Source organism: Carcharodon carcharias, chromosome 4 (genome assembly GCF_017639515.1).
Source record: "Carcharodon carcharias isolate sCarCar2 chromosome 4, sCarCar2.pri, whole genome shotgun sequence".
Classification (NCBI taxonomy): Eukaryota; Metazoa; Chordata; class Chondrichthyes; order Lamniformes; family Lamnidae; genus Carcharodon; species Carcharodon carcharias.
The window spans coordinates 85,982,496-86,001,463 of record NC_054470.1 but is presented as its reverse complement, the minus strand read 5'-3'; the positions used below and the strand labels follow the sequence as shown (position 1 = coordinate 86,001,463).

Below are 18,968 nucleotides of genomic sequence, written 5' to 3'. Positions count from 1 at the left end.
GACACCTTCCTCTCCTTCCCAGAAACATGATAGGGTCCTCCTTGTCCTCACGTATCACCCCACCAGCCTCTGCATTCAAAGGATCATCCTCCGCCATTCCACCAACTCCAGCCTGATGCCACCAGCAAACACATCTTCCCTTCAACCTCCCTGGCAGCATTCCGCAGGAATCGTTCCCTCTGGGACACCCTGGTCCATTCCTTCATCACCCTCTACACCTCAATCCCCTCCCACGGCACCTTCCCATGCAACCGCAGAATGTGCAACACCTGCCCCTTTACTTCCCCTCTCCTCACCGTCCAAGGGCTCAAACACTCCTTTCAAGTGAAGCAGCAATTTACTTGCAATTCCCTCAATTTAGTCTACTGCATTTGTTGCTCCCAATGTGGTTTCCTTTACACTGGAGAGACCAAATGCAGACCGGGTGATTGCTTTGCAGAACACCTTCGGTCTGTCCGCAAGCATCACCCAGACCTGCCTGTCGCTTGCCATTTCAACACTCCACCCTGCTCTCATGCCCACGTGTCCGTCCTTAGCTTGCTGCATTGTTCTGGTGAAGCTCAACGCAAACTGGAGGAACAGCATCTCATCTTCTGACTAGGCATTTTACAGCCTTCCAGACTGAATATTCAGTTCAACAATTTTAGATCATGAACTCTCTCCTCCATCCCCACCCCCTTTCCGATCCCCCCCCCCTTTTTTTCCAATAATTTATATAGATTATTCTATTCCCACCTATTTCCATTACTTTTAAATATATTTCCATCCATTGTTTTATCTCTACCTTTTAGCCTTTTTTGATTCCTTCACCCCACCCCACCCCCACTAGGGCTATCTGTACCTTGCTTGTCCTGCTTTCTGCCCTTAATTAGCACATTCCTTAGATAATATCACCATCTTCAATACTTCTTTGTCCTTTGTCTGTGACATCTTTTGGTTATCTCCACCTATCAGTGGCCCTCTATCCAGCTCTACTTGTCCCACCCCCCACCCCTTAAACCAGCTTATATTTCACCGCTCTTCTATTTTTACTTAGTTCTGTTGAAGGGTCATTCAGACTTGAAACGTTAACTGTGTTCCTCTCCACAGATGCTGCTGGACCTGCTGAGTTTTTCCAGGTATTTTTGTTTTTGTTTTGGATTTCCACCATCTGCAGTTTTTTGCTTTTATTTCACCAGGATGTTGCCTGGGATGAAACATTTAAGTCATCAAGAGAGCTTGGATAGACTTGGTTTGTTTCTGTTGGAGCAGAGAATACTGAGGGGCGACCTGATCGAGGTGTATAAGATTATGAGGGGCATGGACAGGGTGGACAGGGAGCAGCTGTTCCCCTTAGTTGAAGGGTCAGTCACGAGGGGGCCAAAGTTCAAGGTGAGGGGCAGGAGGTTTAGGGGGAATGTGGGGAAAAACGTTTTTACCCAGATGTTGGTGATGGCCTGGAATGTGCTGCTTGGGAGGGTGATGGAGGCGGGTTGCCTCACATCCTTTACAAAGTACCTGGATGAGCACTTGGCACTTCATAACATTCAAGGCTATGGGCCAAGTGTTGGTGAATGGGATTAGGTAAGTAAGTCAGGTGTTTCTCATGTGTCGGTGCAGACTCAAAGGGCTGAAGTGCCTCTTCTGCACTGTGTGATTCTGTGAGTGGTCTGATTCCTGAGTTTAGAGTCGCATCTCAAACATGTCACTTAAAATTATTGATTATGACAGTTGTTTAAAGTTTCCCTCTGAGGTTTTAAAAAATAACTCCACTCTACCAACTGAATCGGTCATAACAGTCCCTTCCTCCCTCTCTACCCTTGTAGCCCTGAAAGTTATTTCCTTCGAGTGCCCTTTCAATTTCCTTTTGAAATATTGATTGTCTCTGTTTCCACCACCTCCATAGGCAGTTAGTTCCAGGCCATTACCATTGCCACTCACAGCATAAAAGGTTCTTCCTCACATCCCCCTGCATCTCTTGTCCAAAACTGTAAATCTGTGTCCACCAGTTCTTGTACCATCGGCTCCTCTTTGCCTAACTTATAACTTGTCATAATCTTGTACACCGCTATTAGATTTCCCTGCAACTAATTTTCTCCAAGAAGAGTAACTCCAGCTTCTACAACCTAAAATTATTGCTGAAATCCTTCATTCATGGCATCATCACAATGACCCTCACATTCTTCCTAACATATGGCGACCAGAACTAGATATAATACTTTAATTTTGGCCTGATCAGAGATGTATATAGTTCAGCATAACTTCCATAAGAATATATGTAATAGAAGCAGGTATAGCCTACTTGACCCCTTGAGCCTGCTCCGCCATTGAATAAAATCAGATTATGGATTTCCACTTTCCTGCCTGTCCTCCATAATCTGGACTCCTCTGTTGATCAAAAATCTGCCTAACTCAGCCTTGAAGATATTCAATGTCTCAGCCTCCACTGCTCTCTATGTAAGTGAATTCCAAAGACTAACAACCCTCTGAGAGAGAAAAAAAATTCCTCATCTCAGTCTTAAATGAGGGATCACATATTTGTAAACTGTGTCCTCTAGTTCTCGGTTCCATCATGAGGGGAAACGTCCTCTCAGCATCTACCTTATCAAGCCCCCTTAGAGTTTTATATGTTTCAATGAGATCACTTCTCATTCCTCTAAACTCCAACGCATATAGGCCCAGCCTGTTCAACCTTTCCTCATAAGACCCTAACCTTAACCATTCATCCCAGAACACAACCTAGTGAATATATTCTAAATTACTTTCATTGTAAGTATGTTCCTCCTTAAGTAAAAGCTGAACTCCACAGATGAAACAAGAGTGATTCCCCTTGACATCAAGGCAGCATTTGACTGAGTGTGGCATCAAGGCGTCCTAGCAAAACTAAAATCATGGGAATCGGGGGAAACCTCTCCCTTGATTGGAGTCATACGTAGCACAAAGGATGGTGGTTGTGGTTGTTGTAGGTCAATCATCTCAGTCCTAGGCCATTGCTGCAGGAATTACACAGGGTAGTGTCCTTGGGCCAACCATCTCCGGCTGCTTCATTAATGAGCTTCAGTCTGTCATAAGGTCAGAAGTGAGGATGTACACAATGGTTACACAATGTTCAAAAACATTTGCATCTCCTCAGAGACTGAAGCAGTGCTTGTCCATATGCAGCAAAACCTGCACAATATCCAGGCTTGGGCAGATAACTGGCAAGTAACATTTCACAGAATCACAGAATCACACAGTGAAGAGGCCCTTCGGCCCATCGATCTTGCACCGACACGTGAGAAACACCTGACCTACCTACCTAATCCCATTTACCAGCACTTGGCCCATAGCCTTGAAAGTTATGACATGCCAAATGCTCATCCAGGTACTTTTTAAAGGATGTGAGGCAACCCACCTCCACCACCCTCCCAGACAGTGCATTCCAGACCGTCACCACCCTCTGGGTAAAAAGGTTTTTCCTCACATCCCCCCTCACCTTGAACTTATGTCCCCTCATGACTGACCCTTCAACTAAGGGGAACAGCTGCTCACTATCCACTCTGTCCATGCCCCTCATAATCTTGTGCACCTCGATCAGGTCGCTCCTCAGTCTTCTCTGCTCCAACAAAAACAACCCAAGTCTATCCAATCGCTTTTCATAACTTAAATGTTTCATCCCAGGCAACATCCTGGTGAATCTCCTTTGTAGCCCCTCCAGTGCAATCACATCCTTCCTATAATGTGGTAACCAGAACTGTACTCAATACTCCAGCTGTAGCCTCACCAAGGTTCTATACAACTCCAACATGACCTCCCTACTTTTGTAATCTATGCCTCGATTGATAAAGACACACTTTATGTGTCTTTTTCCATATGGCTTTTTCACCACCCCACTAATATGCCCCTCCGCCTTCAGAGATCTATGGGCACACACGCCAAGGTCCCTCTGTTCCTCAGAACTTCCTAGTGTCATGCCATTCATTGAATACTTCCTTGTCAAATTACTCCTTCCAATGTGTATCACCTCACACTTTTCAGGGTTAAATTCCATCTGCCACTTTTCTGCCCATTTGACCATCCCGTCTAATCTTTCTGTAGCCCAAGATGCTCAACCTTACTTTAACCACCCGGTCAATCTTTATGTCATTCGCAAACTTACTAATCCTACCCCTCACATAGTCATCTATGTCGTTTATGTAAATGATGAATAATAGGAGACCCAGCACAGATCCCTGTGGTACACCGCCTTCCAGTCATTAAAGCATCCTTCTGTCATCACCCTCTATCTCCTACAACTAAGTCAATTTTGAATCCACATTATCAAATTACCCTGTGTCCCATGTGCATTTGCCTTCTTTATGTGTCTCCCATGTGGGACCTTGTCAAAGGCTTTGCTGAAATCCATATAAACTACATCAACTACACTACTCTCATCTACACACCTGGTCATCTCATCAAAAAATTCACAGAAGTGCCGGACAATGACCATCTCCAACGACAGAGAATCTAACCATCTTCCCTTGACATTCAATGGCTTACCATTGCTGAATACCCCATCAACATCCTGGGGTTACCACTGACCAAACACTGAACTGGACCAGGCATATAATTACCGTGGCTACTAGAGTAGGTCAGAAGCTAGGAATTCTGCAGCATGTAACTTACCTCATGACTCCCCAAAGCCTGTCCACCATCAATAAGGCACAAGTCAGGAGTGTGATGGCATACTCCCCACTTGCCTGGATGTGTGCAGCTCCTACAACACTCCAGAAGCTCAACACTATCCAGGACAAAGCAGCCCACTAGTTTGGCACCCCATCCATCATCTACAAGATGCACTGCAGCATCTCATCAAGACTCCTTCAACAGCATCTTCCAAACCTGCAACCACTACCACTTAGAAGGTCAAGGGCAGCAGATGCATGGGGACCACCACATGCAAATTCCCCTCCAAGCCACATACCAGCCACATATAGTCAGGAGACTTGGAATTATATCACCATTCAATTACTGTTGCTGGATCAAAACTCTGGAAGTCTCTCCCTAACAGCACTATGTGTGTGTACCTACACTACATAGACTATAGCAGTTCAAGAAGGCAACTGACCACCACCCTCTTAAGGGCAATTAGAAATGGGCAACAAATGCCGGCCTAGCCAGTGATGCCCACATCCTATGAAAGAATGAAAAAGGGAGACCAAAATAGCACACAATATTCTAGGTTTAGCCTCATCAATGCCTGTTCAGTTATCACAGGACTTCCGTCCTTTTATACTCCAGCCCCCTTGCAACAATGGTTAACATTCCATTTGCCCTTCTAATTACTTGCTGTACCTGCATGCTAACTTTTTGTGATTCATGTATCAGGACACACGCATCTCTGTATATCACAGCATTCTGCAGTCTCTCACCATTGTTCACAATGTGCTTTCCTACCTATTTTTGTACTGCCTGAAAATTTGGCTACAATAGAGTTGGTCCCTTCTTCCGAGACATTAATGTAGATCAGAAATAATTAATCGCTGTGGCACTCCACTAGTTACAGTTTGCCAAACTGAAAATGTCTCTGTTTCCTGTTAGTTAGCCAATCCTCTATCCATGCTAATATATCACCCCCAACACCACAAGTTCTCAACTTGTGTTGTAACCTTTTATGAGGCACCTTATAGAATGCCTTTTGGAAATCCAAATACAGTATGGGCGGAATTTTCCCAAATTTGCATGATGTGCAGTAGTGGAGGGGTAAAACAATGTTTTACCTGCCAGCCACGATGGCGGGTTTTCACGATATATTGTCCCAAATCTGCCTCATTATTTATGCATTCCAGGAAACACACCATCTTCATGGCAGGCGGGCTCTCATTTGCCCTCCCACTATCAACCCACTGTTGCATCACACCGGCCACCATGTTTAAAAGGCAGCCACCAACACCGGACAACACCAGCTCACCACCGCTGCCCGGGAGAGATGGCCAACAAAGGAAAAAAGACCTCAGCCCTCGGTTTAATGCTGGTTCCCTCGAGAGACTGCTGGATGCTGTGGAGGCCCGCTGGGGTGTCCTGTACCCCTGCTCTGGCTGCCGGGTGGACAGCAATGTGACGAACCCAGTTTGGGAGGCAGTGACAGTGGTTGTCAGCGCAAATGCCCTGCAGAGGAAGACAGCCACCCAGTGCTGCAAGAGGATGAATGATCTCTGTTCCGCCAGGATAAGTCACTCCTTTCACCACTCTCAACTCACACACTCACAAACCCAGCACACATCCACAGGACCTCACTCACTACCAATTCAAGGGACATCACCATTCACTCTCTCACACACACCTTTATTGTCCTCAGCCCATCTGGTATGTGTCCTGCTTACACTTTTGCCATCTCTATTCATGCAGGACAAGCTGACACACAACAAGAGAGGGAGGTTGCAGACCAGTGGCGAAATGCCCGAAATTAAGGTCCTCACGGACTTTGAAAACAGAGTCATTCAGCTGGCCAGCAATGACCGGGACCGGTCCTGTGCTGACGGTGAGGTCGGCGCTGCTCTACCAAGTGAGGGTCCAGCAGTGCAACATCCATCAGACAACCTTGCCATGAGTAATGTGTCCTCTTTCACAGGCCACTGCTTTGCACTACTTATCTCCCCTTGCTTTCACAGGCCAAACAGCCGACAGAGTTCATGACCCAGGGCCTCCAATCAAACCCTGAAGAAACCTCCGAAGTGGAATCTGAAGGCACCCTCCTCAAAGTTCCATCACAGCCCTCACCCACATCCTCCACCAGCGCAGAGACACACAACTCGGTGAGACCTAGCTCTAGAACAGACAGGGGAACACATAGTGGTGAGCACAGCGCACAGTCTGATCCACAGCAGGCAGCGGCAGGGACTTCCCAGGTCCCTGGCATTCGGAGGGCTGCTGTTGAGTCCAAGTCAGATGATGAGCCTCTGGACTCGGTCATGTCACAGTTGCTGAGCTGCAAAGGCTAGCTAGGGAACAACAGGAAGGGATGTCCACTGCACTCCTCAGATTGCAAGGCATGATGTCCATCCACCTTCAGGCTAAGGTTATAGCACTGGCATTACAACGCACTGAGGTCAACACTGGCAGGAAGGGGGCCGCCATGGAGACCTTGGTCCAGGGCTTCACTCCTGCACTGCTGCGCGGGCTCAACTCCACTGCTGATGTGATAGCTGGCCTCCAACAGTGTGTACGCAAGAGGGGTGCCAGGCAACTCGATCTCACTCCAGCTACTTCTTCCCCTCATGGAGTCAGCCAGGGACCCTCAGGCACCCATAGAGAGGAGGAGCAACAGGTGCATACCCCAGAGTCATCCACCCAGGAGACTCTGAGAGTGTCCGGCCCATCCAAATCCCCTCTTCCTCCGCAGCTTCAGCTTCACAGGCCTAGGAGGGTGCCACTGCCACACAGCAGAACCCCAAAAGCAGGCTGGGGTCCTCCATGCCTCTGCCCTCTAGAGGATGCCTGCCAAAGTTATCACAGACAGGTCGCAGTCAGCAGGCTGCCTCCACCTCCACTGTGGATGTCCGGGGAGCACCATGATGTAGCGGCAGGGTTAGGGCAGTTAAGGAAAAGTAGTTGCACAGCCTGGGCAGGGGTGTTGGTTGTCAATAAATTCTTAAGAATGTCTCCATGCCAATGGTTCCTTGCTCTGATGAGCAGTGTTCTTGTCACTTAGATGTGAAACGTTTCTGCACAAGATAAAAGGCAGGTGTCTCAGTCCAAGGCCTGTTCCCTGTGCTCTGTGCAGACATCAGACCACAGTGATGGTCCAGCCTCACACTCCCTGGAAGCATCACTGATGCCTGCTCCTCGGCAGTGCTGGTCATTGCTGCCAGAATGTAGTGGGCAGGTGCCTCAGAGTTCTCGCATTCTTCCTGTGTGCGCTCAGGACATTTAAGGTGTGGCTGGCCCCCATCGCACCAGTGTCTGTGACCATTGATGCTATGCACCAGTTCCTGAAGGGCTCAGGTGGTGAAGGGAGACACAGCATCGGATGCATCTCAATTTTCACGGCTGCATCTCTATGAGATGGCCCTGATCATGGAACGCAAGTGAACTGCCCTTGGCCAGACAGAAGTCAGACATCCACAGAGGCTATGTGAAGCTTCATAGAGTGTCCTCACTGCATCCTCCACTACATCTCCATGATAGGTGCAGTCTCACAGCCACTTTTGGTGCTGCCATAAGCCAGACTGGAGTCAAACGTTCACCACTGTGATGTGAGCATCTATGGGGTCACCTCACTGCATGTTGTCATCATTGTCCACAAACCTGGCAGCTATGAGGGTCTCCTGAGCTCAGCTGCCTTGTCTAGCCCTGTCATCATCACCACCGAGGACCTCCACACCCTCATCTGCACTGCTGTCCTTCTCATCCGAGCAGACCACCAACTCCTCCATCTCCTCCTCAGCCAGCAAGTCTCCCCATTAGAGCACCAGGTTGTAAAGGGCGCAGCAGACAATGATGATGTGCGATGCCCTCCACGGACTATATTGCAGGGCACCGCCAGACCAGTCCAGGTATCGGAACAGCATCTTCAGCATCCCGATGGTCTGCTCCACCAGGTTACGATCTGCAGCATGAGCCTCATCGTTCTGCTGCAGTCTGAGGCTGCCGTTTCAGTATCATCAGCCACTTCTTCTGCGGGTAGCCCTGTCCCCAAGGAGCCATTCCTGTAGCCTCTGTGGACCCTGGAAGACTGCAGGGATCTGTGAGCGACTGAGGATGTAAGTGTCGTGCACACTCCCTGGAAACCGTGCGCACACCTGCAGGATGTGTTTCTGGTGGTCACATGCAAGCTGTACGTTCAGTGAGTAGAAGCCCTTGCATTTGATGTAGCCCACCATGTGTAGTGACAGAGACCTGAGAGCCACATGGGTGAAGTCGATCACACCTTGCACCTGTGCGAATCCTGAAATCTGGGTGAATCCAATGGCCCTTGCATCCTGGCTGTCCCAGTCCTGGGCGAAATGCACAAAGTTATGTGCCCTCGAGAAGATGGCATCTGTGACCTTATGGATTCTTTTGTGGGTAGTGGATTGTGAGATCCCACAGAGGTCACCTGTGGAGCCCTGAGAGGAGCCACTGGCATAGAAATTGATCACCACGGCCACTTTCACAGCCACTGGCAGTGGATGCCCTCTCTAGCCCCTTGGCGCCAAGTCCTGCAGTAAGTGGCAGATGTGAGTGACCAGTTCCCTGGACATGCAGAGTCTTCGGCAATACTGGTTCTCGATCATTTGCAGGAATGACAGGCAGCGTCAATAGACCATGGATGTTGCTAGGTGCTGACCAGCCACGGCTCACTATCGCTCCTGTGCAGTGTGCGCGGGAGCCCCTACAGCCCCTTCTTCCTGCCGTTGCTGCTCCTGTCCTTGAGCATTCAGGAGTCTCAGTCACTCTCTCCTCTGTCTTCTACAGTCTCTGTAGGCCATCAGGCATACAGCTAGGTCACCAGGACCCATGATCCTGACATGGTCCTCCTACAGCATGAAAGAGAAAGAGACGTGGTTATTATGGGTGTACTTAGCATCCTTTCCTGGCCCCATATGACTGCCCCTTAATGCTTCCCAAGAAATGCTGGTCACCCCTTGGATGGCCAGAGATGAATGCACTGCATGGCTGCCCTGTCAACCTGCGACATGAGAGACACTGCTCCTAACCAGGGATGCTGATGTTGCAAAGGGCCGTGAGCACCTCCAGCAGTGACTGCTACATGGCCAGCGTGGGGGAGCAGATTGTACAACTTGTGCAGTCCAACTGCTGCATGGTCCAATTAAGTGGTGGCGGACTCGCAGTCTGTGCCAGGGTGGTGGTGGGGCGGGGGGGGGGGTAAGTTCTGGCGGGCTTGGTGGCCCTCTGGAACCTCTGCATTGCTTGCATGGGTGGGCACGCTAGGTGCCCGACCCCAATTATATCACTGTGGCTGTGCCTGAACACAGTTGCAGAGGGATGGTCAGTTTATACAGGTGTCCTTAATGTGTGCCCAAATCCCTCACTTACTCTGCCCCACCTCGATTGCTTGTGCACGGGATCCAACGCTAGGGCAGCAGTTGCCCCCGGACACCACCCTGTCCCCCCCACCCCAAGTACAGTCACTTCCGGGGCCAGGCAGCAGTTGCCCCCGGAGACCACACTGTCCCCCCCACCCCAAGTACAGTCACTTCCGGGGCCAGGCAGCAGTTGCCCCCGGAGACCACACCCCCCCCCCCCACCTGAAAACAGTCGCCTCCTAGGCAAGGTAGCAATTGCCTGCGGCTACAACTCCAACCCTACCCCGAAGACAACCACCTCTGGAGCCAGGCAACAGTTGCCCCCGGACACCATCCCCACCAGCCCCAAAAACAGCCGCCTCTGGGGCCAGGCAGCAGTTGTCCCCTGACACCACCCTCCCCGAAAACAGTCGCCTCCCCTGAAAACAGTCGCCTCCAAGGCAGGGCGGCACTTCACCCTGGCACCCCTGAAGCCTACAAAGCAACAGGCAACCATGGTGAGATATGGAAAACGATGCTGTTCACTCACCTCAGTTCCCACAAAGTGAAGGCCACAAAGTGTGGCTGCCAAGGTCACCTGTGTGCTGTTGTGAAGCATGTCGATGTGCTTTCCCGCCGACATGGATGAATGATCCGGTGGAGGTCCAGAGCCTGGCAGGATAGCCTTTTAATGAGTTGCTAAAGTATTCCAATAAGATCCTCGCCGACCGTTGGTGGGAAACATGACGGGCTGAGTGGTTGATCGTGTCCTGCCTTCCCGCTGTCGTTAACCAGATCGCAGCATATTGTCTGCGCCGACCACCTATCATGTCTGCTACCAGCGGGCAAGGAACATTCTGCCCAAAATCTACTGTTCCCCTTTATCCACCAAAATAGCACACAATATTCTAGGTTTGGCCTGCTTGTTACATACTCAAAGAACTCTAATAAATTTGTCAAACATGATTTCCCTTTCAGAAAACCATGTTTGTTCTGCCTGATCGTATTCTGATTTTCTAAATGTCCTGGTTACCACTGCCTTTATAATGGATTCTAGCATTTTCCCAATGATAGTTATGAGGCCGATAGCTTGTTGCTTCCTGTCTTCCTCCCGTATTGAATGCAATATTACATTTGCAGTTTTCCAATCCACTGGGACCTTTCCAGAATCTAGGGAATTTTGGAAGATTACAACCAATCTCTGCTGTCACTTCTTTTAAGATCCTAGGATGCAGGCCATCAGGTAAAAGGGACTTGTTAACTTTTGGTCCCATTAGTTTTCCTAGTCCGTTTTCTCTAGTGACTTTGATTGTTTTAAGTTTCTCTCACTCTTTTGCCTCTTGAATTACTATTATTCTTGGGATGCTTTTTGTGCCTTCTACTGTGAAAACAGATACAAAATACTTGTTCAAAATCTCTGTCATTATTAATTCCCCAATCTCATCCTCCAAGAAACTAATATTGACTTTAGCTACTCTTTTTATATACTTGAAGGAGCTTTTACTGTCTGCTTTTATATTTCTTGCTAGTTTTCTCTCAAACTCTAATTTTCCCTTCTTTATTAATTTTTTAGTCATCCTTTGCTGGTTTCTAAAAAATTCCCATTCTTCAGGCCTATCGCTAATCTTCAGAGCTTTTATTACTTTTATTTCAATTTGCATGATCCTAAATTTCCTTAGTTAGCCATGGATGGTGAATCGTTCTCATAGAGTCTCTCTTTCTCAATGGAATAATACCTTGTTGAGAGTTATGAATTATCTCCTTAAACGCCTGTCACTGCTTTTCTTCCCGGAATAGGGCTGGTCACGTAGCCAGGATGCCTGACACTCACTCAGCAAAGCAAATCATCTATGGAAAGCTTGAGTCTAGGGTGCACTCTCATGATGGTCAAAGGAAGCACTATAAGGACAATCTGAAGGCTTCGCTTAGAAGTTCTGATATCACTTTGAGTCCTGGGAGAAGATCGCTAATGATTGCTGCACCTGGTGCAGCCTCCTTCAAATACAAGTGCATGTCAGTGGCAGACAGAAAACACTAGGAGAGGAAATCCTGAGCCAGCAGTCGACCAAAACTTAATTATCTGTCCTATTTGCAGCAGAACCTTCTAGGCACAGTGCAGCCTTAGCAGTCACCTATGAAACCCTATCAAACACCCATGATGATGAACATGGTCACCCTTGCCTCGAAGGACAAACAAGCAAAGCAAGCAACCATCTTCCCTTTTAACCTATTTTCCTTTTCCACTTTAGGCAACCCCTTCATCGTACCCATGTGTTTTATTTAAGACATTAGTTTCAGGCCCAGATTTCTCATTCTCAAACTGAATGTGGAATTCTATCATGTTATGATCATTCTTACCGAGAGGATCTTTTACTATGAGATTGTTAATTAATCCTATCTCATCACACATTACCAGATCTACTATAGCCTGCCCATGATGGGTTCCAGAATGCATTGTTCTAAGAAACAGCCCTGAATACATTCTATGAAATAATTCTCCAGGTTACCTTTGCCAATTTGACTTGTTCAATCTATATGAAGATGAAAATCGTCCACAATGATTGCAGTAACTTTCTTACAAGCCTCAGTTATTTCTTAATTTATACTCAGTCCTGCAGTGTGACTACTATAGACTGCTTCCTTCGCTATTTCTTATTTCCACCCAAACTACATTTTGATTGTCAGAACCAAGATCATTTCTCACTTTGTAGTGATCTCATCCTTCATTAACAGAGCTACCCACTTCCTTTTCCTTTCTTCCCACCTTACAAAATGTCAAGCATCCTTAAACATTCAGGTTCTAGCCACGGTCACCGTGTAACCACGTCTCTGTAATGGCTATCATATCATGCTAGTTTATTCCATTTTTTGCTATTAATTCATCCATCTTGTTAAGAATGTTGCGGGAATTCAAATAAAGAGCTTTTAATTCTGTCTTTTTACCATTTTTCCCTGCTCTGACTTTATTTGCTGGTGCACTGGTTATGTGTGTACATTCTGTGCCTTCCTGTCACAGTCAGGTTATCACTGCTGTATCGCTAAACTGTATTATTGCTCTGTCCTTTCTGTTTAACTTCCCAAATCTCCCCTCACATCAGCCCACCATCCCCCACCCCCATGCCCCCATTATTTAGTTTAAAGCCCTCTCTACAGCCCTGTTCACATGATTCGCCAGGACATTAGTCCCAGCTCAGTTCAGGTAAAGACTGTCCCAACGGTACAGCTCCCTCTGTCCCCAGTAGTGGTGTCAGCCCCCTGAACTGAAACCCACTTCTTCCACACCAATCTCTGAACTATGCATTCAACTCTCTGATCTTATTTATTCCAATGCAAATTTTCTCTGGATCAGATAGTAATCCAAAGATTATTAACTTTGTGATTCTTCCTTTTAATTTGGCTTCTAGCTGCTCATACTCCCTCAGCAGATCCTCTCTCCAAGTTCCTCTCTAGCCCCACAGATATGTCCTTAACCCTGGCACCGAGCAGGCAACACAGCCTTTGGGGCTCACATTCTTGGTGCAGAGAACATTATCTGACCCTAAGTATGCTGTCCTCTATTACTACTAGGTTCCTTTTTAATCTCCCAACTTAAATGGTCCCCCGCACCATGGTGCTATGGTCAGTTCGCTCATCCTCCCTGGAGTCCCTGCTCTCGTCCACACAAACTGGAAGAACATTGAAGCTGTTGGACAAATGTAGGGGATGAAGCTCCTCTATTGCTACCTTTCAGATCTCCATACCTGCCTCACTTGCAGTGACACCCTCCTGTCCCAGACCACAGACCAAATCTGAAGCACCTAACCCAAGGTGTATGACTGCCTCCTGAAAAAAAGTGAGCAAGTAATTTCTACTTCCCTGACGCATTGCAGTGCCTGAAGCTTGGACTCCAGCTCACTAACGCTGAGCCGAAGTTCCTTGAACTGTAGATACTGACCACAGATATAGTTCATACAGGTGTCCACCAGCCCACATGCTACAGCTGCAACTCATCACCTGCCATGCCATCTTTCTTGTATTTTATTTAGCTAACTAGGTTTCAAGTTTAGAAATATCTTTCAACAATTATTTGTAGTTATATTAAGTAGTTTAACTAGTAGAACTATAAATTTAATGCAATATTTATAAGTTCCCTATACCAGATAAACCTACTTCCCAGAAATTAATGCCTCTAGACCTGCTCTGTTCTTCTAGTATTATATATACACTTACTGTTCTAGTCAATTGATTGAAATTTTTAACTTCCCCGCTTAGAGTTTAAGAGGGAAGAGGAAATATTCTCACCAGCCAATCACTTATGATTTTTCTCTTATGTCACGTGAAAATTATCTTTGAATGCACACCTTGTCGCACTTTTATCCTGCCCGCTGGTCTTGCTCTGTTCTCACTCTCGTTGCTCTGCCGCTGCTCGTATATCCCCCCGCTGGTATCACTCTGTTCTCGCTTTCTCTTATCTCCTGCCACTCCTTTTCCCTCCCCGCTGGTCTTGCTCTGTTCTCTGCTGTTGTATTCAACACCTATATTTATGAAACCCAAGATCCCATAGGCTTTCTAATTACTCACTCAATATATCCTGCCACCTTCAAAGATCTATACATGAACCATCAGGACCCTCTATCCCTGTAAGATGCCACAAATACATTATCTCTGGAATAATCTAGTAACCTAATCCCCTTTAAAACTGTGCTGTTTAGTCTATAATGCCTCTTCTCATCACAAACTTCATATCTGTATGTGAACTTGTTTTTAAAAAATGTCCAAGTATCAAAACAGTGCAATTATATTGCACAGTATTATAATAATTTATTTCACAGTTGCAGATTAAATGCTATTTATCCATGCAAAAATTATTTATAGAATGTCTAAGATTTCATTACATTGCCTTAAAAAAATCAATCATCTTTCTTGGGGCTGTAGATATGAGGAACACAGCCAGAAAGTAAAACAAATGTTACCTGTGTTGCTTTTGTTTCATTTGCAAGGTTCAGCATTACAGAGTGCAAAGAAAGACTGAGGTAATGTCATTAGATGCCATCTGAGTTCACAAATAAATATTGTTTATGTTTACATAGAATTATATTAGATTATCATATTAAATTACTTGGAAACGACAGCAAAGATATGACGATATTTATGCTCCACACTATCCTCCTCTATGCCTTTCTCCATTGTGTTTATCCAGCTTTGCCTTAAATGCACCTCTGCTGTTCAACTCTTAACTACTCTCTGTGGAAGCGAATTCCACATTATTAGAATTCTCTCAGTAAAGCAGCTGCTCCCGAATTCCCTATTGGATTTATTAGTGACTATCTTGTAATTGTAGCCTTCGTTTTGGTCTCCCCTATAAGTAGAAACAGCCTTACATCTACCCTATCATAATCTAAAAGACCTCTACCAAGTGGCCTCTCAGCCTTCGCTTTTCTAGAGAAAAGGGACCCTGGTTGTTCACTCTCACTTGATAGGTATAACCTCTCAGTTCCAGTATCATCTTTGTCAGTCTTTTTGTACCTTCTCCAGTGCTTCCACATCCTTTTTTATAATATGGAGACCAAAACTTTTCATGGTATTCCAAGTGTGGACCAACAAAGATTCTATACAAATTTAACATAACTTTGCCTTTCAATTCTATCCTCGACTAATGAACCTAAGTACTTTTGTTTACTTTCTTTTTAAATTGCCTTATTAACCTGTCATTAGTTTTAGCCATTTGTTTATCTGCATCCCTAGTTTTTTAGATTTACGTTTAAATTCCCTATTTAAATTCTTATTTTCCAAAGAGTATGTGGCCTACTTAATCTTCTTATCAAAATGCACTACCGATTCCAGAGTTAAAATGGTGAACAACAGTGGTATCAGCACCAATCCTTTCAGAATACCACTTCCGATCTGTTGCTTTAATTACCTTTAATCACTGCCCTCTGTTTTCAGGATTTGTAACCAACTTGTAATCCATTGTGCCACTTGTCCTCTGACTCCACCGTAGTCTTATGCCCACTATATGATGCCTTATTGAATGCATTTCCAAAGTGTGTGTTTATTCCGCGCACTGCATTACCCTTATTTAATCTTTCAATTACTTTTTCAAATAATTCAATAATGTTGGTTAAGCATGACATTTCATTTTGAGATCTGTGCTAACTAATATTTATTACTATTTAGGTTTAAAATGTTTTTTCTATTACATGTCTGAGTAAAGATTTCATTTTCTATCTTCCCACCAACATTAAGCTAACTGATCTACATCTCCAGTTAGTATTGTGTTCAGTAGGACAGAACACATTACTGGCATGGATCAAATCATGAATCAAAAGTAGAAAATGCCAGAAAAACTCAGCAGGTCTAACAACATCCGTAGAGAAAAAAACAGAATTAATGTTTCGAGTCCGTATGGCTCTTTTTCAGAGCTCTCGAAACGTCAGAGGACTCAAAACATTAATTCTGTTTTTCTCTCCACAGATGCTGTTAGACCTGCTGAGTTTTTCCAGCATTTTCTGTTTTTGCTTCAGATTTCCAGCATCCGCAGTACTTTGCTTTTATCTTTGGATCAAAGTCTTTTAGGCATTTTGCCTGTATCAGAAATCAGTGCTTCTTCTAGATTAGTTGTGTAACAAAGTTTTCTTTACTCTTCATCAACAATCTACAAATGTGGCATTTTAATTTCCACTCTACCCAATGAGCAAAATCACTAAATGGCAGGCAGTTTTGCTCTTTACCTCTTGACTCTGAAAAAATGGGTAGAGACCATCTCTGTGCAGTTAACACTGGGTGGGGTCTGAGCGATTGTACCCAGTCCCTGTATGTACTGCATCCTCTTTCAAAACATGTAGTTGCTCCACATATCGAACCTTACACCAGGGGTGGGGAACCCCCAGCCCCGAGGCCAGATCTGTCCCGTTGCACTTTTTCACCTGGCCCTTGGTAAGATTTCAAAATCCGTCCCCTGTTCTGCATGCTGCATTCTGGGCCAGCTGCCGCCATGTTCTGTTGCCTGAACCTTGGCCGCAGTCACTAAAAGCCCAGGCTGTGGGGCGAGAGTGAGTCCTGAGATTCAGGAGCAGGAGCACAGGGCAGGGATGGGAAGCTGCCGGCTGCCAATTGGATGGTGAGTAACTTGGGGCTGGGAGGAAAGGGTGCAGGATGCCCGGCTCCATCAGCGGGCAGCTCACCACCCCCACCAACACCGCCAGCGCCGCCCCCCCCAACCCTCAAAGCTCCATTGGTGTTCCAGGATAGGGGCTCAACCCCTGCAGTCTGAGGAAGAGGCCCAGGCTCCAGGCCCAGGTGCAGCCTTGGACTAGAAGTTGGCCAGGGCTGGTTCGGGGGTGGGATGGAGTGGTAATGGAGAGAGAGAGAAAGAGTGGGAAAGGAGAGACAGACAAGCAGAGTGGGAAAGGAGAAAGATACATACAGACAGAACGGGAATGGAGAGAGATAGACAGAGAGAGATAGAGTGGGAATCAGAGAGAGAAAGACAGACAGACAAAGTGGGAGGGGGGTGAAAGATTATTGGGGGTAGGCAGGAATGTGGGGTTGAATTTACAATCAGATCAGCCATGATCTTATTGAATGGCAGAGCAGGCTCAAGGGGCTGAGTGGCCTACTCCTGCTCCTAGTTCGTAAGTTTGAAAGGAGAGAGAGACAGACAAGACAGAGTGGGAAAGGAGAGAAGGAGACAGACAGACAGAGTGGGAAAGGAGAGAGACAGACAGAGTTGGAAAGGAGAGAGACAGACAGACAGAGTGGAAAAGGAGAGACAGACAGACAGACAGGGTGGGAAAGGAGAGACAGACAGAGTGGGACAGGAGACCAACAGACAGAGTGGGAATCCGCAAGAGAGAGAAAGAGAGTGGGAATTGGAGAGAGACACAGACAGAGTGGGAATTGGAGAGAGAGAAACACAGACAAAGTGGAAAAGGAGAGAGAGACAGACAGACAGACAGACAGAGAGAGAAAAGCCAGTTGTGAGTAGCAACGTCATCAATGCCAGCAAACATAATGAGGCTTATTAAGGAAAACCAAACACAACCATTGCATTAAAGCAGCAGGTGAGTTTAACTTTTCTGTATTCTCTGGATTTTATGTGTTACAACAAATACCAAATAAAACATGTTCTATGTCTATATGTCTATATATTGCATTTCTTTTCAATGTCAGGATTAACAGCTTAAAAAAGCTTACCACGGACAATGATGATCCATTTTTCGAACACAGTGCCCACACCGACTGCAATGGTGGGATCGCTTTGGTCTCATCTTGTTGCATTTATTACATATTTCCCAGTATTGTCTTTCTGGAACAACAAACAGATATGATTTTTTTAAAATCCTAGTGATCAACTACTAAAACCTACCATTTCCTCAAAAATTATATTTTCGAGGATCCCAATTGCTTAACCAACAGGAAGAGGATTAATTTACAAGCAATGCCAGTTGTAATTATTACATTCAAACATTAGAGAATGACATGATGCAACATATTTGAAAACGTTAGCATCTCAGATTGTTTGAAACAATATCAACACTTTGACAAAGTATAACAGTGCTAGGCAGGGGTTTAACTGGGCGGCAGAGCACCTGCTTCATAGAGCAGAATTTTCCTGCCTCCGATCGGCGCCCCCTGATTGGGGGCGCGCCGCCATTTTACGTGGACGGGCCAATTCAGATCCTCTCAGCATGATTTCTACAAGGAAACGCAATGCGCTCCCTGTCCAGGCGGGGAAAGCGATTCCCTGAGTCGAGAATGCGCTCTTTCGCGCATGCACACAAAAGAGTGCACTCATCTCCCTGAGGCTAAGGGCTGCCTCAGGGAGATCAGCTTCACAATAAAAAATCTTAAAAACAAGAGAAAAAAAAAATTCCCTGACATGTTCCCTCATGCGACACTGTCACATGAGTTGAGACATGTCCACCACTTTTAAATACACTTTTATTGAACTTTTAAAAACTTACGTGAAACCTCATCCTGCCGTGGATGAGGTTTCATGCTTTTTCCAATGCCCACCAGGGCTCCTGGCCTGGCTGCCAAGTC

General features: G+C 46.2%; 1 protein-coding gene across 1 annotated transcript in view; it reads right to left on the bottom strand.

Moving 5' to 3' along the window:
• Positions 1 to 18,968, bottom strand: part of zdhhc21 (zinc finger DHHC-type palmitoyltransferase 21) — a 232,685-nt gene that overhangs the window by 97,909 nt on the left and 115,808 nt on the right. The window contains exon 4 of the mRNA XM_041185500.1: positions 18,120 to 18,231. Within this exon, the coding sequence (XP_041041434.1) occupies positions 18,120 to 18,231 (112 nt within the window). The remainder of the gene's footprint in view (positions 1 to 18,119; positions 18,232 to 18,968) is intronic.